The sequence below is a fragment of the Peromyscus maniculatus genome, chromosome 7 (genome assembly GCF_049852395.1).
Source record: "Peromyscus maniculatus bairdii isolate BWxNUB_F1_BW_parent chromosome 7, HU_Pman_BW_mat_3.1, whole genome shotgun sequence".
NCBI lineage: Eukaryota > Metazoa > Chordata > Mammalia > Rodentia > Cricetidae > Peromyscus > Peromyscus maniculatus.
This window is the reverse complement of record NC_134858.1, coordinates 29884908-29908567: the sequence shown is the minus strand read 5'-3', so window position 1 is coordinate 29908567 and position 23660 is coordinate 29884908. Positions and strand designations below refer to the sequence as shown.

At 38.3% G+C, this 23660-nt stretch overlaps 1 protein-coding gene across 9 annotated transcripts in view; it reads right to left on the bottom strand.

Moving 5' to 3' along the window:
• The window catches only part of Arhgap32 (Rho GTPase activating protein 32), a 246672-nt gene that overhangs the window by 82465 nt on the left and 140547 nt on the right, over positions 1–23660 (bottom strand). For all 9 annotated transcript variants that reach the window (XM_076575941.1, XM_076575942.1, XM_076575940.1 and 6 more), the window contains 2 exons: positions 15053–15139; positions 4561–4698 (listed from right to left, as the gene is read on the bottom strand). In XM_076575941.1, coding sequence (XP_076432056.1) covers positions 4561–4698; positions 15053–15139 — 225 coding nt within the window. The remainder of the gene's footprint in view (positions 1–4560; positions 4699–15052; positions 15140–23660) is intronic.

Below are 23660 nucleotides of genomic sequence, written 5' to 3'. Positions count from 1 at the left end.
TCCCAGCACCCAGGAAGCAGAGGCAGGGCGATTTCTGTGAGGCCAGCCAGGGCTGCACAATGAGACCCTATCTCAAACACCTAAAAAATAATAGCTATAGAGAATTCTTCACTAAGTTACAGAAGATTATCACTGAAACGATGGCATTTTTTACAGAATAATTCAGCCACTGTCTATTGTGGGATTTTCAGCTTTTACCATCTTCTCATCAAGGGCGACACTGCACAGGTTCTAATCTCATGACTTTCTTTTTCTATTTTTATATTGAAAACACAAAAGGTATTTTTTAAAATAGACATCTGTGGTTCTTCTGTCTAACTTTCCCCCATGTTTCTCTTTACTTCCCACGGCTGTAATCTCCCACGCATACACTGTACAGGAGCAGCTGTATTCATGGGATCCTGCACCACAGTACAGCTCACTGTTCTGGGACATGACAGCCAAGGCAGACCCACGACAGAGAACCCAAGTCTTTCTAGCCTGTTCACCCTCCACTTCCTGGTACAGAGGCCACCGGAACAGCTAAGCTCCTGCTCCTGCCCCTGCCTTTCCTCCCGACCTTACATGTCCACCACAAACCTCTCTGGAAATAAGATAAGGTTTCTGGGTTGGTTGTTTTGTTCTTGGTATGTGTGTGTGTGTGTGTGTGTGTGTGTGTGTGTGTGTGTGTGTGTGTGTGTGTGTTGTTGTTGTTGTTGTTGTTGTTTTGGTCAGGATATTTTGGCACAGCAACAAAAAAAAGAATAGAGACAGAAATTCATACCAAAAGTGGAGTTCTTGCCATGCTAAATCTGACAGTCTTGATTTTAGTACTTTGGAACTGGTTTCTAAGAGGAATGTGGTAGAAGAGTTTGGAAATTTGGGGTAGGAAGACCTAAAATGCTGCAAGCAGAACTGAACCAGCCATTCTGGTAAGAGTTCAAAAGTTCAGAATGCTCAAAAAGAAAGAAAGAAAAAGAAAGGTACACTATGCAGGCCCAGCCCACAAGGTTTCAGAGAGGCGTCTATGAGAACTAGACTAGAAGTCATGTGGGTTATATTCTGGCAGAGTACAGGTGCATTCTGCCTGTGTCTCAAGAACTGGAGGCTGAGTTCAAAAGCAGTGGCGTACTTGGATGGGCAGAGGAACTACGAAGGCAGACATTCGAGGCTATGTTGTGATTACTGCTCCCTGATCTCATTCAGATCTTCAACATCAGAGAGTAAGAAGCAGAACACAGAGAAATTAAATAATATGGTTTCCTGAGGAAGGCCCTGCGAGCAAGCTTAAAGCTGTAAACACGGGGAATGTAAATGACAAAGATCTGTAACTGATAAAGGAATTAGCGCCATTAAACAGAAACCTCCTATTCTGTACAGGAGGAAAGTATCCTGAAAGGCAGGACCCCACTCCCCAAAGTTACAAATGTGAAAATGCAAATTTATTGGAAAGCAAAGAACCTAGGCTGAAAATGCCAGAGGAGTTTCCTACCTGTGGAAAGCAACTGCCCAGGAAGTGCTTCCCCAGTCAGCACACAGACGCTGTTAAACTGGGGTCCAACATGCATAAACAAACCTCAAACCCACCAGGAACCTCCGCCACTCCTTGGCGACTAACTTTCATAGTGCTGGAAAGTACTGTGTAGGCTTGGATTGAGGTGTGAGATTAACAGAGAGAAGACATTAGTGCTCTTACTCTGAGCTGGACTTTGTATGCTATGACATCTACACACCAGGTAAGAAATACTCACTAGTTCAATAGTGATTCAACTGCTAAGGGATAGATAAGTACTTTCTGATTGTACTAGATGTCTTCTTCACAGAAGGGAATTTCATGTTTGGTACAAAAGCCCTGTGTCAAAAGCCCACACATGGCTTAGAAAGCCACAGACCCTAAGATATTACGTTTTACTGTTATTTTGCCAAATGGTCATGATGTCTGTCAAACTGCCTTCTAAATATTTATATGAATACCCATAGATGGGAGGCAGTGCTTTTAACATTGGCTAGAGAAGCTGCTCCCAGCCTGGCAGCAGTATGTAGACAGTGGTCAAGTGTTAAGAAGCAGCAGACTGTTCAGCACTTAGGGAGATATCAAGTACCCCTCCCCCATGTCCTTGAAGGCTCAGAGAAGAGTACAGAAGAGGAAACAGAGTTTAACTGCACTCATCACACTAGCTGTGTTGTTTGCAGAAGACCTACACAAGGTCAAACTACCAAAATTCCAGCATAGATGGGGGAGACGATGTCGAGTCCCCAATTCCTTACCGAGGAGCAATTGCAATTGACAGATTTAGGGGAAGGGGAGAGAATCATTCTGCATGGAGAGTGTGGCCACTGGTAAGTTTCCAATGCTGCAATGGATGGCACACACTCATGTACACCACGAACTAGACTTGGTGGGTTATCAAAAAAGGTGTGGAGGGCATGGGGAAAGTGGAAGGGAAGTAAAGGGATGTATTTATTCCACTGTATCCATGTGTGAAATTCTCAAAGATTTTTTTTTTTTAATTTAGATAATGCTATCAAAAACAAAACTACCCCAAGAGGGCCAAGTTCCACCTGAGGAGGCAGAACTTGTCAAGAGTCATCTATGTGGTGTTAGTTTTGCAGGCATGGAAGATGTAAGACAGGAATTCAAAGTCTGGCTCCACAGTTCCTGAGAGCCATGAAGCCAAGCAACAAGTGGAAAGGTCAGATCCCCTGCAGAGAGGCACCCAAAGGCCACTGTGTGAAGCTATGCAAGTGAAACTTGCTGAGAGGCCAAATCATGTGATGTCCACTGAAGAAAGCTGCACTCGTGAAGTAAAGCCAGTCCTAGAGAAAGGCTATACCTGCTGTAGGCAGCAGAGCTGGAGGGGTGGGGCTGCCTAAGTTACTGGTAACCCCCGTTACCAGTCCCAGATGCTAGATACTGAGCTACAGGATTTGGTATTTTCCCTGATGGATTTTAGTCTCACTTTGGTCAAGTCTTTCTTTGCTCTGTCCCATTCGTCCCCATTGGAATAGGAATGTTTACTCTGCCATTATGTTAGAATTATGTCAATTCAATTTTTGATTTTGCAGGGCATCGCACTTAAGTCTCAGGGGGGAAAATGGGCATTTGAAGTGCTGGTACTCTCAAAGAGTATGGGGACTTTTGAAGTAGAACCAAATGCATTTTGCACAAAGAGATGGCTATGAAACAGGGCCAATGACAGAATGTTGCTGCTTGGACGTAAACTGTCTTCCATATTCTAGTGTGTTTCAAAACTGGCTTCCCAGATGGTGGTGCTCTCTGGAAGGTTGTAGAACCTTCAGGAGGTGGAGTCTGCTGGATGAAATAGGTCACTAGGGCAAGCCTTAAGGCTTTATAACGCACATCTACTTCCTGTTCACCATCTGCATGGAATGTGACCGGCCAGCCTTCTGCTCCTGGCTCCATGACTTCCCTGCCAGCTGCCATGTCTTCCTTGACATGACAAACTGTATCTCTTTGAAAGGGGAAGTGAAAGCAAATCCTTTCTTTCATAGGTTGCTTTTCTTAGGTTATTTTGTCACAGCAACAGAACAATAATTAAGACATGTATGAGGCTTTTCACTCACTCCGTAACATTTAATGGAGCCTCTTAGAATGGAAAACATTGCTTTCTTTAGCTCTAAGAAGATTTTTAGATTAATTTTTAATTATTACTTTACATCCCCTCTCCTCCTATATCTCCTATGAGTAAGGACTACTCTGTACCTATTCTCTACAATTCCAAATGTCTTCTCACAACTTAACTTCCTGACCCTTCCAGGGGCTATATATACTTACGATGTGGTACTCCAGCTCATTAATTCTCTATAGCCATCTCCTTTATGTATGTAGTCCAGTTACTCAGATCTGCTATTATTGATGTACATGATATTTTATTTTGAAGGTTTGATTATTTTATTTTACAATAGTATGCTCTCATTTTTCATGGATGTATTCTCCTCCAGAAGTGATAGTCTTACTTGCAAAGGCCTTCTGCAATGTCCTGGGCTACTCTGTTTACTCTGTGTTTGTGGCTAAGATTCCTACTCATCCTATTCTACAATCATCCTATATAAGGGTTGTGACTGTATTTTGTTTTCCCATAAAATGTACCTCACTTACTTTTAAATATAACTCACAATTTTTATTCCAATTGTACTTTTTATTATTGGCGTGATAAAGAATTTCTTCTTTATACAATGGTTACAATTGTTTCACGTTTTTAGAAATTGTGCATAAGTGAAAGTGAGTGCAGAGACAGACACAGCCTGCCATGACAACCCAGCAGCACCACTCCAAGGTGCCTCTCACTAGTTAACTCTTTCACACCTTTGGCCTTTGTATTTCCACACTCTCTGGAAGAACGGTCTGCTAACATATATTGGCTATCAACGTCATCATGAGGTTTTCCCACCCTCCTAAAATATTTGCTGAGACTTGCTTATTTCTCAACATCCTCATAAGTCTCTCTTCTCAAGTAAGCAATCCCAGGAATGATCCGAGGTGCTCTTCTATTCCATGCTGACAAAAACTTTGGCTAATTCCTAGGTGTTAGTATTTCTGCAGGGTTCTACATGGGTTACCTCAGGACTATCCTTCAGCATGTCAGATCGGGGAAGCTCTGAGAGCTGGGAGAACCGACGGTCATAAATGCAGAGATGAAGATGTTTATCAAGTACTCGAAAATCTTCATAACTTCTTTTAACAATCCAACTTTTGCCCTATGGGTAAAGAACAAAATTCCAATAAATTCATTCTTCTTCAAAATGTTAAAGATTAGGCCTTTATTCTCTAATGGTATCTTATTCGTGAAATTGTGTGTTTCCTAATAAGTTTCTGTTGACTTAAGTTCTGCTCCAAACACTCCAGTGAATCACATTATAACGAATGGTCAACACTTACACAACTAAGATCGAGCCTGCCATTAGTCCTCTCCCTACTATTTCCAGAGTCTTCTGCTACTCACTGAACTAACTGCTGGGGTAAGACAGCATGTGACTCTCAATCTACAGAAAGAACCAATGAATAACTTAAGGCAACAGGATATTTCCCAAAAATCAAAGAGAAATAAAATTCATTTATTTGTTAGTTAGTATGGTAAAGGAAGCAGGGGCTCCTTAAAGAACAAGAGAAAGAAAAGCAAGAAGTAGCATTTGGGAGAGTCAATGTGGCTGGGCATATGGGCTGGTCAGTACCCTCTCCCAAATGTGGAAGGGTAAGCTGACCACACCTCTCCTGCAGCCCCTGCTTTCCCCTCCCTTCTCAGCCTAGCCTAGTAGTTCTCATTAACGCCTAGTAATTTGAAGCATCCAGTCAGAATGTATGTTGCCATTATGCTGGATATCAAAAACAAAAGGACTTGAAAACTAGAAATCCTGCTATATTATCACCAACATTAATCCTAGAAAATAAACTCAAAATCAAAACTATTAAACTACACTTCTGACAAGGCATTAAATTCAGAAGATACAAAGAATTCAACTTAATTATAGAGTAATAATAATCTGATTAAAAATGGGCAGTAGCCCTAAATAAACAATTCTCAAAAGAAGGTAAACAAAGAACCAATGGGTACATGAAAAAATTATCAGTATCATTAACTGTGAGCAAAATGCAAAATTAAATCTACAAAAAGGCATCATCTCAGCCGGGTTAGAATGCTTATCACACTCAGCAGGCTAAAGGAGACAAATACTGGAGAGGACATGAGGAAAGGAAATCTTTGTGTGCTATTGGTGGGAATATAAATTTGTCCAGTTGCTATGAAAACAGTATGGAAGTTCCTCAACTATAAAATGGATATATATATCCTATCCCAATACTGGGCATATACCTTAAGTAACTGACATCATATGTCAAAGAAATACCTATATTCCTGTTTAAAGACCAAATCAAGAAAAGAACCTAAATGCTGTATATGGATAGAGTATTATTCTATTATATATTCCACTACACATTCCATTACATATTACACACACACACACACACACACACACACACACACTGGAATAGTATTCAGCCTTAAAAGAAAAGGCATTTGTAATAAGGATGCTATAGACAGCTGAATGGCAGTTATCAGAGGCTGAAGATGGGTGTGCAGAAAGAAATCAGGAGGTAATGGTAAACAAGGTAAAGTTGTAGATAGACAGAAGGGGGCTGGAGAGATGACTCAGTGGTTAAGAGCACTGGCTCTTGAGGAGGACCAAGGTTCGAATCCCAGCAACCACATGGTGGCTTACAACCACCTGTAATTCCAGTTCTAGGGGCTACAATGCCTTCTTCTGTCCTCCACAGGTATACCAGGTACACAGATGACAAACAGATATACATGCACACAAAGCATTCATACACAAAAAATAAAGTTTTTTTTTAAGTGGTAAGCACTAAAAGTGGAAAATAAACTAAGAATGGAATTATGAAAATATGGCTAGTCTGGTCCCCTTGGTATGGTTTTCCTACACAGATATCTAAACTATATCTTTAAAAAGAATTCTAAAGCAGGGCATGGTGGCGCACACCTTTAATCCCAGCACTCTGTGAGTTTGAGGCCAGCCTGGACTAAAAAAGAGTTCCAGGACAGCCAGGTAGAGTTGTTATGCAGAGAAACTCGGTCTCGGAGAAAAAAAAAAAAGAATTGGCTGCTCTTCCAGAGGACCTGGGACCCACCCACATGACAGCTCCCAACTGTCTTATTTTTCTAGTTCCAGAGGATCAGATGCTCCCTTTGATACACACACAACAGGTAAAACTCACACACACATAAAATAAATAAAATTAAAAGGAAAAAAATGCAAGGACGAAACAGATCGATCTATTATTGCAGTTAGAAAGTTTAACTGGGGTTGGGGATTTAGCTCAGTGGTAGAGCGCTTGTCTAGCAAGAGCAAGGCACTCGGTTCAGTCCTCAGCTCTGGGGGAAAAAAAAAAAAGGAAGTTTAACTGTATCTGCATCCCAGGTGGGCAGCTCTAAGAAGTAGCTGACTCAGTCACCAGAATATAACTGACCATGTAGACGACTAACAGGCAGATCACATGTGTTTCTCAGATTCACCAAACACTTAATGTCACCACATTCTGGGGTATAAAACACACTAAAGTAAGTTTAAAGGGACAGAGACCACATGTTTGCTCTCAGTCCATTAAATACACTATACTGTTTAAAAGGATAGAGACCATATACTGTTTGCTTTCAAGCTGCTAAGAATACATGTCTACAACTGAAAACCAGAGGTTAGTAAAACAAAGCCAATTCTTTGAAAACATCAATAAACTTAATGAGCTTCTAGTCAGTTTAACTGAAGAGGAGAGGTGGATGGGGAGAAAGGAAACAAACTGCTAACATAAGAAATAAAGTAGAGATGGAGCTAGAGATGACAGACAGCAAAGGAAAATATGAGCAACTTCGAGCCTGTCAAACCCACACACAAGGAAATACACCATTTGATTAAATGTATAGATATGTAAGCTATTGAATCAATATTTAATATATTTCAAAAACAGCAGCAAGCACTAATGAGTTCACCAATAAATTTTACCAAATACCTAAGGCAGAAATTATACCACATATTTAGAATCTGTTCCAGGAAACAAAAGAAGAGAGGACACTTCCTAAATCAGCCTGCAAGGCTAACATTAGCTTACTTGCAAAACTAGACAAGAGCTTGTTATCCAAAATACACAGAGAATTCCTAAAAACAGAAATAGAAAAGCCTAATTTAAAAAGCATAAAAAAGAACTAACAAATACCTCACCAAAAAGATACAGATAAGAAATAAATAAGCATTTGAGAAATTGCTTATGGCATCACCTGAATGTGTTCGAGTTTACTGAGCAAAAATTCTTAAACTGTGGTGGAATGTCAACAATGCTCAGAGGTTAAGAGCACTGACTGCTCTTCCAGAGGTCCTGAGTTCAATTCCCAGCAATCATATGGTGGCTCACAACCCTCTATAACGAGATCTGGTGCCCTCTTCTGGCCTGCAGTCATACATGCTGTATACATAATAAATAAATAAATCTTAAAAAAAAATTCTTAAACTAAAGATCTTATATGATGAGCAGACATCAAACAAGAACTTTAAACTAAGCCTTTGTTTTTTATATTTGTAATCTGAGAAATATAAATAAAACACTTTCTGAGAAGTATAAATGAAATAATAATCGGAATATTTTAGTTTAATAATATTGTAAAGGAACAACGCAAAATCCTTCATTATACTTTTAACAATTATAGTTTTCTACTAATTTTTATCTTAAGTTATCAATGACAAGTAATCACTACCATTCAATGATGTAAAAAATTAGAAATTCTTAACAAGTCTGAGAAAACAAGGAAATATTTGCTTTCCTTTCTGAGAACAGTCATTGCCCATGTTTTTAGAATTCTTTTGTTTGAGAAAAGTTAATCTGAAAAATGACAGCTGCTATCATGAAATTCAGGAAAAAGAAAGAAACACAACCTAAATCCTAGGCTGGACTATGCTCGAATGCAGAACCTGATACAATTCTCAGCACCTGTGAGCAACAGCTTACTCATCTGTGCAAGAGAATGATAACACCTCCATCTCATCTAAACTGCACCAAGTGTAAATCAGAAGCCCTGCAATCTGCCTGCGTGGTTTGCTCACACACAGATGCTCTCTAAATGTTAACACTTGATTGACTGTGGTAGTAACAGTGTTTGCTAAGTGGACTGAGTTGAGAGGAGTTATTTAATACAAGGAATGCATTTCTGCGGTGGAATGTCAAGCATGAGAACACCAGAGTACAGGAGATATTTTGAGACAGGGAGGCATTCCCTTGAAACCAGCTGTCTGCTCCATTACCGTGACAAAAAAAGACCTGAGATTACTGTAATGTTTATATTTTATCTTCAGAAAAGATAAACGAATAAATCTGAATGAATTTTAGTTACAGTGAAAGTGTAGTTAGGGTCTTTCAATAAGGCTTATTAATGTCTGGGGCTGGAGAGATGGCTCAGCAGTTAAGAGTGCTTACTGCTCCTCCACATGACAGGAAGTTGGTTCCCGGCACCCACATTACAGTTGTGAACTGCTTGTAACTCCAGTTTCAGGAGATCCCACACCCTCTGGCCTCTGTGTGCACCTGTGTGCATGTTACACATATAAATTCATGTCAGCACACACGCACACACACAAATGAAAATAAGTTTAAAAAAAAAGGATTATTAATATCATTAGAATAAAATATTGCTTATTTTATTAAACAACAATTATCCTTCTACCAAGGAAACTATAATTTAGAAGAGATCAAAAAGAGATTTTCAGCTGACATGTTAGAATAAATATGATTAAATTTGTCACTTTAAAAACTGATACTGAGAGACTGCCGCACTAACTTCAAAAGTGGCTGTACAAGTTTGCACTCCCACCAGCAATGTTGGAGTGTTCCCCTTGCTCCACATCCTCTCCAGCATGAGCTGTCACTCATGTTTTTGATCCTAGCCATTCTGACAAATGTAAGATGGAATGAATCTCAGGGTCATTTTTATTTGCATTTCCCTAATGGCTAAGGATGTTAACATCTCCTTAAGTGTTTCTCGGGCCATTTCAGATTCATCTGTTGAGAATTCTGTTTGGATCTGTATCCCATTTTTTTAATTAGATTATTTGGTTTGTTGATATCTAGCTTCTTGAATTCTTTATATATTTTAGAAATTAGCCCTCTGTTGAATAGGAGGTTGGTGAAGATCTTTCCCTATTCTGTAGGCTGCTGTTTTGTCCTTGATGGTGTCCTTTGCCTTACAGAAACTTTTTGATTTCATGAGGTCCCATTTATTGTCAGTCTTAGTGCCTGTGCTGTTGGTGTTCTGTTCAGGAAGTTGTCTCCTGTGCCAATGCATTAGAGATTATTTCCCACTTTCTCTTCTATCAGGTTCAGTGTATCTGGATTTATGTTGAGGTCTTTGATCCACTTGGACTTGAGTTTTGTGCAGGGTGATAGATACAGCCACTTTGGAAGTCAGTGTGGCAGTTTATCAGAAAAGTAGGAATCAATACACCATAAGACCCAGCTATACCACTCTTGGGCATAGACCCAAAGGATGCTCAATCACATACCACAAGGACACTTCCTCAACTATGTTCATAGCAGCTTTATTTGTAATCACCAGAACCTAGAAACAACCTAGATGTCCCTCATCTGAGGAACTGATAAAGAAAATGTGTTACATTAACAATGGAGTATTACTCAGCTGTTAAAAACAAGGACACCAGAGAATTTGAAGGCAAATAGATGGAACTAGGAAAAAAATCATCCTGAGTGAGGTAACCCAGACCCAGACTACAGTCCCAGAGACTAGGTAACAAGGAGGATTCATGGGGGGGGGGGTGCCTGGATCTCCCTGAAATGGGAAAATAGAAGAGATATATGAGTGGACTGAGGGAAGGTGGGTGGGGATGGAAACATGGGCAATCAGGTTGGGGGGGTCAGAGGGAGAGAGTACTGAAAGAGACTACTGGAAAGAGGGGGCATTTTGGGGTCAGGTAAAAACCTGGCACAAGGAATCTCCCAGGAATCTACAAGGATGACCCCTGCTAAGACTACTAGCAATAGCGGATATGTAGCCTGAACTGGCCATCTCCATAACCAGATTGGTGCCTAACCTAATTGTCATCAGAGAGGCTTCATCTAGCAACTGATGGAAACTGATGCAGATTCATGGGCAAACAGTAGGCAGAGTTCAAGGAATCCTGCAGGAGAGGGGGAGAAAGGATTGTAGCAGCCAGAGGGATTGTAGGTACCTGGGACACCACAAGAAAATTCACAGAATCAACTTACTTGGGCTCACAGGGGCTCACAGAAACTAAACTGAAAACTAGGGAGCCTGCATGAGACTGACCTAGGCACTCTGCACATATGTTACAGTTGTGTAGCTTGGTCCTCTTGTGGGACTCCTGAGAGAGGTAACAAGGGCTGTCTCCGACATTTTACTAGCTTTTGGGACCCTACTCCTCATACTGGGTCACCTTGCCCGCCCTTAATACATGGAGGGGAGGGGTGCTTAGTCTTACTGCAACTTGATGTCATGTTTTGTTGATATCCATGGGAGACCTGACCTTTCCTGAACAGAAATGGAGGGGGAATGGATGGGGGGAGCAGAGGGGGGAGAGGCTGGGGGGAGAAGAGGGAGGGAAACTGCAGTCAGGATATGAAATAAATAAACAAATTTATTTTTTAAAAATGGTGCTGATTTGCTAAAGAATGTAACAGCCAAAAAACAAAAGCTTTTAACACTAAATGCCACTGACATTATACTCACAAATGCTTCATTCCATGTAGTGGAACTATCGATAATTGATGTCTGAGTTTATTGAATTTTGACCTTCTAAAACTTATTCAATTTTTGACATGGAAGACGGTAAAGTTTTCTTCTGTATAATTTTCTGTATAATATTTTCTGTTAAATTCCCTAGGGTTCTTATTCATTTTCACAAATTTTAAAATAACTTTTTTTTCTTTAACAATGCAAGAAATCCATTGGTGAAACACCAATAGATTTTGGTTCATTCTGTATAGAAGACATAGTTTACACTGCTAGACTCATAAGTTTAAAAAAAATAAAAACTGTAAAGAGCAGACAAAGATACATTTCAAGGGTTCAAAGACGATACCCAAAGAAATTAGTGTCACAACCTACAAAAAAGAAAAAGACTTGTCCATTTAATTTGTTACCTTCTAAGCTAATAAAACAAGAGAGAATATAAGATGACAGATCAAGAATTTTAGATAAATAAAAAGAACTTGGGGCTGGAGAGAAGGTTCTGCAATTACCATTGGCTACTCTTGCAAAGGACCTGGGTTCATATTCCAGCATTCATATGGCAGCAAGCAGCCAGTTCCAGGGGATCCAATGCCTTCTTCTGACCTCCAAGGTCACCAGACATACTTGTGATTCATATATATACATGCAGGCAAAACACTCATACACATATAAAATTACTTATTTTAAGAATTTTAAGTACATGCTGTTAAAATGTAGAAGTTAGCAGAGGTATGAAATGCATGAATGTTCTTGAAAGAGAATACATCAGTATAAGTCTGTTTCCTGACACTGTGGTAAAATACTCTTAACAAAAAGCAATTTAGGACAGAAACAGCTTTTTTAGCTGACAATCCCAGGTTACAGTCCATCACTGCAGGGACATCAAGGTAGCAAGCACTTACAACAGCGGGCCATGCCATATCCACAGTAAAGAATAGAGGGAGAACAAATGAATGATGCCTACTATTTAACTTACCTTTTCCACTCTGACACAGTCCAGGACTCAAAGGAATGAACAGTGCTGCCCACGGTGGCCTGGGTCTTTCCTACATCAATTTACCTAATCAATTCCCAACAGAAATGCCCACAGGGCAAGCTGATCTAGACAATCCCTCATTGAGACTCTCTCGCCTGGTGATTCTAGACTGTGTCAAGTTGACAATTAAAACTAACCATGGCAGTGTGAAATGATGATCTCATCTTGCTATCGACTTCTCAGTTTCTCCAATCTATTCTTGACTAAACATTTCAAGGAAGTAGAGGTGAAAACAGCAGTCAGAGAGCTGAATTCTGTCCAGCTCCAGCTGCTGGGACTCCGTATGGCTTAGGACAGCTACTCTACTACTGTGAACCTCAGTTTCCTTGCTTGCAAAATTAAAGGGTTCAGTAGTGAGGCTGTCAATTATTTTTTAAATTCTCATTTAAAATAGCTTATGGCTGGCATATGTGGTGAGACTACTGAACTAAGCCATGGGATGCTTCAGTAATTACATACAGCAAGGCAGAGAAGAGACGAATGGCATCATTATCGGGTAATAAATTATCAGTCTGGTATAATAAATACTATTAACAACTGATCCAAAATGTTTTAAGCAGTTTGATAGGACATTTACAATGAGGAAACTATCTAATATCTAGGTCAGCAATACACGGAAGTGTAGTCATGCAACAATTATACATTTAAAGTTGGTTGATAATAAGAAGAGACTCTAAGATGTGTTAGGCTGCAGGGGAACTGAAAATTTGATTCCAGACATCCTAACCATGTTTTATGGATAAAGATCACAAGATTTCTATTCATATATTAATAGCACTGGTTTATTAGAACAGTATTTAATATTTGCATTTAAAATTCAATTTAACCATTTTTCTTAATATGGCCAAACCTCAAACCAGCAAGGGCCTATCTGAGACTTTTCTGATTTTTTTTTTTCCTTTCTTCTCTTTTATCAGGTCTCATCAATCATATGAAGCTAGTTGTTCACATTCTGTCTCACCACCAAAAATAAAAGTCCTGGTTTTGGCTCACCCAAATCATCAAGATTAAAGAGGGGTGTATGTGTGCATAAGGATGTGTGTTTGTGTGTAGTAAATTTTAAAAGTATATAGCCATGAACAGGACTTGGGCAATTGACCTCTTGGACCCAGTCTCAAATGTACAGGCTGCTCTTCTGTCGTTTATCTATTCTAAGAAAAGATGGGAGATTGTTCCAAACCCTTTAGTTTATGTATCACTAAGCACTATTTGCTTCTATTCCCTAAAAGAAAAAAAAGGATCAAATGCAAATGTTCATGTCTTGTTTGTTACCACAGCCTTGAAATAAAGTAGCTCTCTAAACAAAAGCATTTTATGAAATGTTACATGAAACTTAGAACTTTGTTGTTTCTCCAAGAAACTGTGGTGACATGTAACAAAACACATCTTGATTATATAGAAGCTGAATTCTATTTCCAATTCTATGTTTTAACATCTAAAAATAAAAGTACTTAATTTTAAAAATTTTTGTTTAAGCCGGGCGTTGGTGGCGCACACCTTTAATCCCAGCACTCGGGAGGCAGAGCCAGGCGGATCTCTGTGAGTTCGAGGCCAGCCTGGGCTACCAAGTGAGCTCCAGGAAAGGCGCAAAGCTACACAGAGAAACCCTGTCTCGAAAAACCAAAAAAAAAAAAAAAAAAAAAAAAAAAAAAATTTTGTTTAAAACCAAAACTAAGAATTTACATATTCCTCATATAATATAAACAACAGAATTTTTCAGACTTATTAACTTTTAACTTCATGAACATGATTACTATGTTTTTAAAAATACAGAAATTCCTTATCTTCCTTTCTCCCCTAAACTAAAAATTACGTGCAGAATAAAGTCCTCCTTCCCAACATTTGCTTTCCAATCACCAATTCATCAACAGGCAAAAGGCTCTGTGAGTGTAGAATAAGTGAATCTAAAATATGCTAACACTCAATGTTTACTAGATGAAGAAATTTCTGATTTCAAATGGCATATTTTAAATCTCATTATGAGCCAGCTATGATGAATATGTCTAATATGAACAGTCTTCAAGAAGCAGCAAGCTACAAAACTATGCATACTCTCTGTTACACCATTGCGCAGTGGTTCGCAACCTTCCTAATGGCGTGATCCTTTAAACAGTTTCTCATGTTATGGAGACCTCCAACTATAAAATTATTTCACTGCTACTTCATGACTGTAACTTTTCTACTGTTACGAACTGTAAGTATCTGATATGCAGACTATCTGATATGAGACCCCCAGGCTGAGAACCACTGCTAGAAGAACCTGAGGCCAAAACAAATGGCCTCTTCTCTCAAGACAAAATGATCAACAACTCACTTTTTTAGTCAATACATTTCATTGCTTCTGTAATAAATACTTTTACTTAAACTTGCATATTAAAACTGATTCTGTGGAACTCATCATAGCTTAACTCTGGTGTTTACAAATGCTGATACAAAAAGCTAGCAAGTACAGTGTTAACATTCACTGTTACTCAATACTCCAAAGCACCAGAAACTTCTACAAATTACTCAGAAGGCACACAACTGTAACTTCAAAGGTGCATTATATGATGACACTTTTTCTTTTTAAAAAGATACCAATTTGTTTTCTTGCAATAGTTACTCGTAGCCCAATCACATTTCAATTAATTTCATTTCTTTTTGTAGATTATAAGATTATAAGCCTTTAGGCAATGTGAGGAATACATTGTAGTAAGCAATTTAATAATCACTCTGGACAATTAACTCTACGTAGAGGATGTATCTCCAGAATTACCTGACAGGCAATCTGCACGAGGTAGACCAGCTCTTTAGATTCACAGCCGTTTTTCATTACTTCATTCTGCTCTTCTGATAGTGAAAGCTGTGTCATAGAAGGAAAGGAACAAGAAAGTCATGATTCACAAATGAGAATACACTAAGCAGACAATAATACCTGGGCCCACACATCAAGTTTATGTAGGATGTGCCTGATAGAAGTCTATAGCTTAGCAGGTAAATTAAGAATTCAGAATTTCAAAAAGTATATTTTCATGAATTCCCTTTGTGCCTTTTATCTAACTAGCACAACTGCACAAAGGCATAAGCAATTTACTGTTACATAATCAGGTCTTCATTCCCTTTATTTATTTATTATGCACAAAAGCATTCAACTGTAAACTGAGAGATGCCATGACAAGTTTAAAAATAGCCCAGCCTATTGTAGGGAAAGAAAACTGGCTGCCCAGAGAATGGTTTAGCCTATAGCCATGTTTAATTTCAGACTTACCATCTGGGTCTGAACATTGGCTTTTATTTTATTTTTATATGAATAAACTGGCAGCATACAGAAGCTATAAGGTCTCATATGAAAAACAGATTTATGACTTCTGTTGAAAAAAACAGAAAATCAGCAATATTAGGCCCACACATGAGCATGGGCAACAGCTGAGAACAAACTGTCCTTAGATGAGGCATATATCCAAAGCAGTGTGCTACAGCTCTGATTACTCTTTCATATGCCAACATCTAGGCTAAGTATCACTACCCATCATGCTGCCTGTTTTGTTATTTTTGGTGTACTCTATTTGCTTCACAGGTATGTCATGTGGTATACCTGACTCCAATTTGGAAGTGAACTTACTATTCCCTAAAGTAGGACCCTGTGTTCAAAAGTAACAATAAGTGACTGTGTAATACTAATCTCCCTACTTAGTGAAAGATATAATACCTATTCTCAAGTCACATGGCACTCAAGAAATCTTCCACAAATGCCACATGTCATTGTAGTTAATGCTGTAAAAAAATGCTCTGCTTATGAAAGTACATTCTCGATGTGAACAGTGTCACAGGAAGTTATTTATTAAAAATCTTCAGATATTAAAAAATTCACAAGGTAACATGAATAACCTAGTTTCACAGCACAATTGCAGTTTTAAAAAATTAAAGACTTAATAATGAAAAGAAGCCTAAATAATTTCCTGAAAGAGACAAGACTTTTGTTAAGGCAGGAGACAAACATGGGCCTGGATGCCTGGTAGAGGTTCCAGAACATCAAGACTCTTACCTAGACAGAGAAGTCAGCCAAATCCTGAGAGACTACAGACTCAAGTGACAAACTGTAATTACAAGGCAGAGCAGCAGAAATGACTGATGTCTAACCATCAACTGCTTCCCAAAAGTATGAACCAACGACATGGAATCAACACATTAAAGACTTAGGAAAAGCAGCAGAATGAGGAGGGACTATGCCAAGTAGGGAGCCTCTTCAAGCAAGGATCTCTATGGCCTAGGAGCACAGTGTTGAAAGACAAGCAGGGCTGAGAAACATCCCTCTGAGGAGATCATGACACTCAACAGCTAAGACTGACAAGGCACGGAGAAGCTGAAAAGGGCCAAGGAAGCCAGTCCAGTCTGTTACAGAGTATAATGCAGCTAGTCCCCAGGGCTTAGGAAGGTGGGAATGGCGGAGCTTACGGAGCTGCAAAAAGCAGGAAAGCTCTGGAAGCAGAAGGGGTGAGCAAAGAGCTGTGATGGCAGACAATGAGGGTATGCATGCTACACTCAGAGGACTGAAGCTTGGCAGTCAAGAACAGAGACCATATCTCACCAATCTTCACATTCCTCTAAAAGTAACCTCTGTGTAGATTATACCATCGAATATTTAAAGGAACTAATTAAAACTGCTGCAAAGAACAAGCTCTCCTCTACCTGTGGTGGTGAATCTTAGTTGTCAATTTCACTGCATATGGAATCAACTAAAAATCAAGCTGCTGCACACCCTGTGAGGGACTTTCTTGACCAGACTGTCTGAAGCAGGAAGACACACACTAAATGTGAGCAGCACCTTCTGGTGGCAACCCAGATAAAAGGATATGAGAAAGGCAGCTTTGCTTTTTGCATGCTTGCCCCCACTCTTGCTGACAAAATCATCTACACTAATGCTACAGCACTCCTTCTCCAATAACAGAACTGACTTCTTTGGAATGCTAATGCAGACTGAAGACCAGCAACCCTCCAGGAATCTTCCAAGCCTTTAGCACCAGATTGAGACAGCTGAGGCATCCACCCTCATGGATGAACAACTACCAGGTTCTTGGCTTCTCCAAGTGTGAGACAGACACTATGCTCTGTAAGCCAATCCAATAAATGCCCCTTTAATATGTACATTCCTTCTATCAGCTGTGTTCCTTTTGATAACACACTAATATATGAAAAACATGAAAGGAAGGAGCAAGGGAAGTAAATTATCAGCAAAACTGCCCTTGAAAAAGAACTCATGGCAGATATGCCAAACAACCGCCTTAATGACGCTCAGAGAATCAGAGCAAGATGTGAAGGAAGTCAAGAAAACACTCTATAAATGAAATAAAACATTAATAAGGAACTGTTCTGAACTAAAGAGAAAGCAAAATCAAATTACATAGCTAAAAAGTATAACTGAAATGGAAATTTTACTCGAAGGAGCCAAAGGCAGATCAGAGCAGGCAGAAAAAGAGTCAATGAACTGGAAAACAGAATTATGAAAATGATTGAATCAGAAGAATAGGAAAGAACAAGACTAAAGGACTGAAGAAAAGTACCAACCCTAGTGGAGCACAGGAAACCATCAAATGTATGAATCTGTGTGTATGGGAGTCAAAAAAAAAGGAAAACAAAAAAGAAATTCAGGAAAAAAGAATTTCAGGAAACAAATATCAAAAACTTCCCAGATTTGATGAATGACATGAATATCAAGATGATAATGAACCTCAATAATATGAACTTAAAGAAACCCACATGAGTCAAACTTCCATAAGATAAACTCCATTCCAGAAACTCCATTGGGCTACAGACAAGGAGTCCTTAAGTGACCATCAACCACTCCTCATCAGAACCTTTGGGTGCCAGAGGTCAGTGCATCCAAATGGCCACTCGAGGAGAGTTCCAGGGGGTATCAGACACAACACACTCTGAGAGACTCTTTATCTATACATGTATATAATTGTCTCCAGTTCTGAAGAAGTTGATCTAATATGTCATTTTTCCCCCTCATGGAGTTCTTCTCACCCTGTAGAAAAGTCAATTTAGAATGGAACACTATAGAAATCAGTATGGAGGCTCCTCAAAAAACTTAAAATAGAACGAACACATGATCTAGTTATACTACTCTTGTGTATCGGTCTGAAGAACTCTAAATCAAAATACAACAAAAACTTGTACATCCGTATTTATAGCTTTACTATTTACAATAGCAAGAAAATGAAACCAGCCTTGATGCTGATTGATAAATGAAGAAAATGTGGCATATGTACACAGTAGAATTTATTCAGCCATTAAAAATAGACAAATAAAAACTAAAATCATGACATTTACACGAAATTAGAAACTTGAAATTATTATGTTAAGTGAAATAACCCAATCTCGCAAAAGCAAATATTCTGTTTTAGCTCATACACACAACTTAATTTAAACGTGTGTGTGTGTGTGTGTGTGTGTGTGTGTGTGTGTGTGTGTGTATGTATGTGCGCGCGCGTGCGCTATGTATATTGATCAGGAAAGCAGGGACTGTGTCAGGGAAGGCCGAGGTACTGATGGAGATGAGAAACAGAAAGTGTGATGGTATACAAGTAACAGTAAAGTAAACACAGGCAACAACTGCAGGAAGAAGGGAGCCAGCTGTAGTGGAGGAGGGAGGAGGAAGGAGACTGGGAGAGGGAAACAAATGGGAATAAAATATAATGGTGCACATGGATGATGATCCCAGTAATTTAAAAAGAACACCCCAAATTATAATATTTGTAGATACAGAAAAGCTGAGGTGTATTCTCTTTCTAGATTTGTCCTACAGGTAATGCTCAAGGCTGTCATACAGAGTAAAATAAAAGAATAGCACACACTAACACAAAAACATGCAAGAGTAAGAATAACAATAAAAGTAAAAGCATGCGGGCAATTACATAAGCCAGCACAACTGTAATAACTGGTTATGGTTCCACTTGTGTACATATTTAAGAAATTCATCCTTTAAAAAAACCAGTGTAAACAAAAATTTAAAAAACCTAATTACTGGGTTGAAAATACAGCTCAGTTAAAAAGTACACATTGGGCACATGCAAAGCTCAGAATTCCACACCAGGATCAGAAAAGTAAACAAAACAAGACAAAAGCAATAACAAAAAATGTTATAATGAAAGCTAGTGATCTTTTAACCTTGGTTAATAACTCTATAATTTGCTTCTTACATAATTTAAGAGGCTAATGCATTTAAAAGAATTATTAAGATCTGCAGCAAAAAAACTATACTTTTGGTTTTGTGACATCAACCACAAAAAGGAAGCTGTTACAGGAAATTTTGGCGCTATTGATACTGATATAAATATAAAACACTAACGAAACAAGAAAGATATAGAGGGAAATATTTTATGTTTATATATTAGACAATTTAATATTATAAAGCTCTCTCTCAACACTACCTCCTCAAAACAATATACAGAGTCAACACAATCCCTATCAATCTCCAATGACAGTGTTTGGTCAAAGTAATCTTTAAAATCAGAGCAACTCACCATTCATGAGTTTAAAACTTACTAGAAATCTGCAATAATCAGAGCAGTGTATTACTGGCATACAGGAAAGCATTATAGAACAGTGAACTAGGATAGTAAGCCCAGAAACAACCTCTGATATATGTGATTAAATGATTTTGACAAGGGCACCAAGACCATTCAATAGAGAAAGGACAGTGTTCTCAACAAATGGTGCTGGGAAAACAGGATACCCAAATGCAAAAGAATGAGGCTAGATCATTACCTAACTACTATGTACAAAAGTTAACTCAAATTAATCAAAGGTCTGAAATAAAATCTAAAATGTATGAAAATTTTTGAAGAAAGTGTAGAGCAAAAGTGTTTCACAAAATTTGATTTGGGAATCATTTCTTGGGAATGATACACAATGATATAAGAAACAAAATATGTAACACAAATTTTTATGTCACAAGAATTATTAAAATTTTCATCAAGCCAAGCATGGTAGTGCCTTTAACCCCAGCAGTCTGAGTTTGAGGCCAGACTGGTCAACACATAAAGTTCCAGACCAACTAAAGATATATGATGAGACCTTGCCTCAAAACAAAACAAAATGTTGGCTGTCTCATCCTTTCCTAAAATATGCTTTTGGAACTGGAGAGATGGCTCAGTCATTAAGAACACTTGCTTCTCTTCTAATGGACCAGAGTTCAGTTCCAAGCACCCATGTCAGGTAGCTCACAACCTCCTGTAACTCTAGCTCCAGAGGATCCAAAACCTCTTGCCTCTGTAGGTACCTGTATTCAGATGCACATACCCAGAAAAAGACACACACACACACACACACACACACACACACACACACAAAATCTTTTTTTAAACAAATAGATCAAACAATACAAACTACGTATATGTAATCCATCATATCTATCAATATCAACATTATGTAGATAAGTTCTATAACTCATCATTGGCAATAACAAAAATAAACTCAATCACAATGAGCAAAACAGATCTAAAGAAACAGTTCCCTAAATAAAATACACAAATGGTCAATAAGCACATCAAATGATGTTCAACACTACTAATCATTAGAGAAATCTAAACTACAATCATAACACCTGAAAATCTAAATTACAAATGAGATACCATTTCACACCTACGAAGATGGCAATTATACAAAACAAAACAAATGATAATATAGACAAAGGAAAATTGGAACTCTTGTGCAAAAGTAGGAATATAAAATGGGTTGGCTCCTGTAAAAGCAGTATGGTGATCTTAGATGAAAATGTAATTGGGACATGACTCAGCAACTCCATTCTGTGTATATACTTCCCCAAACGAAGGCAAGCTCTCAAAGAACAGCCAAACAACAACAACAAAACCAATAGAAACCAGAAGCCATATAAGCATAGATCGGCAGGTAAATGGAGAAGCAAGTTTATATTTATACAAAGGGTATTATCTAGCCTTAAGAAGTATGAAATCTCTGATATACAGGTACAAGGTGAACATGAAGGACAATCTTAAAATAAACAAGTTTTTGAAGACAGTAGTAGAACACATGGGAATTCCAAACGATTGAAACTTTAAAAACCTCCAAGGAAATGAAAAATTATTGTCAGATATTGATAGCAAACTAGTCACTGTGAACTTGAAAGCAAGACAATATGGAGTTTGTAGACAAAATCCGAAGAGGAAAAAAAATGAAGGTAAGGATCAGTACAGTTTAGATCTCCGAACATTTCAGAGATCACTATAAAGTGGACGCTCAGAGAGTCTAAGAAGGGGGCAGAAATGTTTGATTAAAACCTTCCAAAATTCATAAAAGGCATAAACCTCAAATACAAGGAACTTAATAAGTCCCAAATATGATAAATAAACCCATTCAAGGCATATCATATGCATGTGTATAATTATCAAGATAAAGAGAAAAATAATCTTTTAATCTTTAAACAAGAAACATATATTTCTAAATGGATAGAAAAGAATAACAGCTGAATTTTCACGCAAAACAAGTGAGGGAAAAAGCCAAAGAAAAAGATCTTTTAAAAAGTGAAGAAAAAAATTTTGTGTATGTCCCAGGATGTGGTCCATTTTAGAGCGCTTCATGTTCTGCTGAATAGAATGTGTATTCATGAATCTGAAGGTGTGTATGGGGTAGAGGGTGATATGGGAGGGTTTGGAAAGAGGAAAGGGAAGGGGAAAATGATGTGATTACATATAATCCCAAAAAGTTAAAAAAAAAAATTAAAAGTGAGGAATGAAAAACTGTTACTATAGCCCACGAACGTAACCTTCAGAAACCAATACACTCACAAATTACAAAACCTGGGGGATCTGTTTCTAACAGACCAGGTCAACAAGAAAAGCTAAAATAAGTTCTTTGTTCTAAAGTGAAATATTTCCATACAAAAGTCTAGACCGGCAGGAAGGAGATAAGAATACTAGGAACAGCAAACATCTAAGAAAATACAGAACATCTAACTTCTGAACAGTGACCCATGGAGCAGATTACGAATATCTTCAAGCTCTAAAATAAACTTACCAAGATTTTATTCATACCTCAACTACCATGCAAAAACATGAGTCAAAAGAATTGTTTTCTGATGATCAAAACCAAAACTTCCATCAATAAAGCCTTGCTGAGAGACTAAAGAATGTCAGAAAGCAGAAACGCTGAGGAAGGCATTAAGCCACAGAGTTTGCACCTGCTAACAATTTTAACTGTATAGAAATAATAATGACTACCTACGGCAGACAAAACTATGGAACGGCTCCCCTGGACAGCATAGAGTGTGGAAGATGGGAAGGAGTAATCAGTTAAAAACCCTAAACAGTGGGGCTGTGCGATAGAAGCAGGCCAGAGACTAGTACATTTTTTACTTTAAATAAGGTACTCAAGTTAAATTCTTAAAAAGATATTTTCCAAACCAGAAAAAAAGAGTATGATTTTTTAAAGTTAAAAAAAGTAGGAAAAAGAGACTAAAAAATAAAAATCATCCATCCCAAGAAGAACTAGGAAGAAAGGAGTGAGAAGAAATTATATTTATGAAAAATAGCTGCAGGTAGGACCAAACAGTAAAATAATGAAAACTAACAAACAGGTGCTGTGTATGGGGCGAGGTGAGAAAGCAATGAATAGCCATACCCAGCTGTGATGCCTAGGAACCACAAAAATGACCAACAGGGCAAGATACTCCTAAAGTTACAACAGTGCACTCATATCCTGACAGAAACCCATACGTTTTCTAATTGAATTAAAAACCAACTCAACAGGTGGAAAATCATGCCTGGTACTGGAAACCAAGCCAACCTCCAGGTACTAGTGAGGTCATGGATCCTGGGGGAGGACCTGCAACTTCCATTTTATGAGACCAGTACAATTCCCAGCTGCATTCTAAAGACTTAGCCTTATGTCCACAGATAAATGACTGGAATCCAACGTGACTGCAGGTTTAGGAGAATTACTTATCTCTATGCCCTTCAGCTTTGTCGGCCCAAGTAAGGAGCTAACAGTTTTTACCAAAAGTATCTTCTAAATGTGTGTTTACCTTCCCTAGCAGGTACTTTATCTTTTCAGATTTCCTCTCTGGATGTTCTCTAGTTCTGTCTTTCAATATCCAAATTCCTTCCAGTATCCAATAAAGGTACAGTCTATCCATTTATGAGTACTTGGAGAAATCACCTCGTAGACATATGAATACCTACACATTTATACGTTTTCTTCTTAAACACTTACTGTTAATATTGTTTGCTTTCCCAAAGACTTTTTTGTCAGAGGTACTCTCTAGGTAGTGATACAAGGTATCCAAGAAAGCTATCTGAAAACTGTGAGTTTTAAGACATCCTACACCCAGGTCTGTACAATGCATGAGTTTTATGCAATACCTA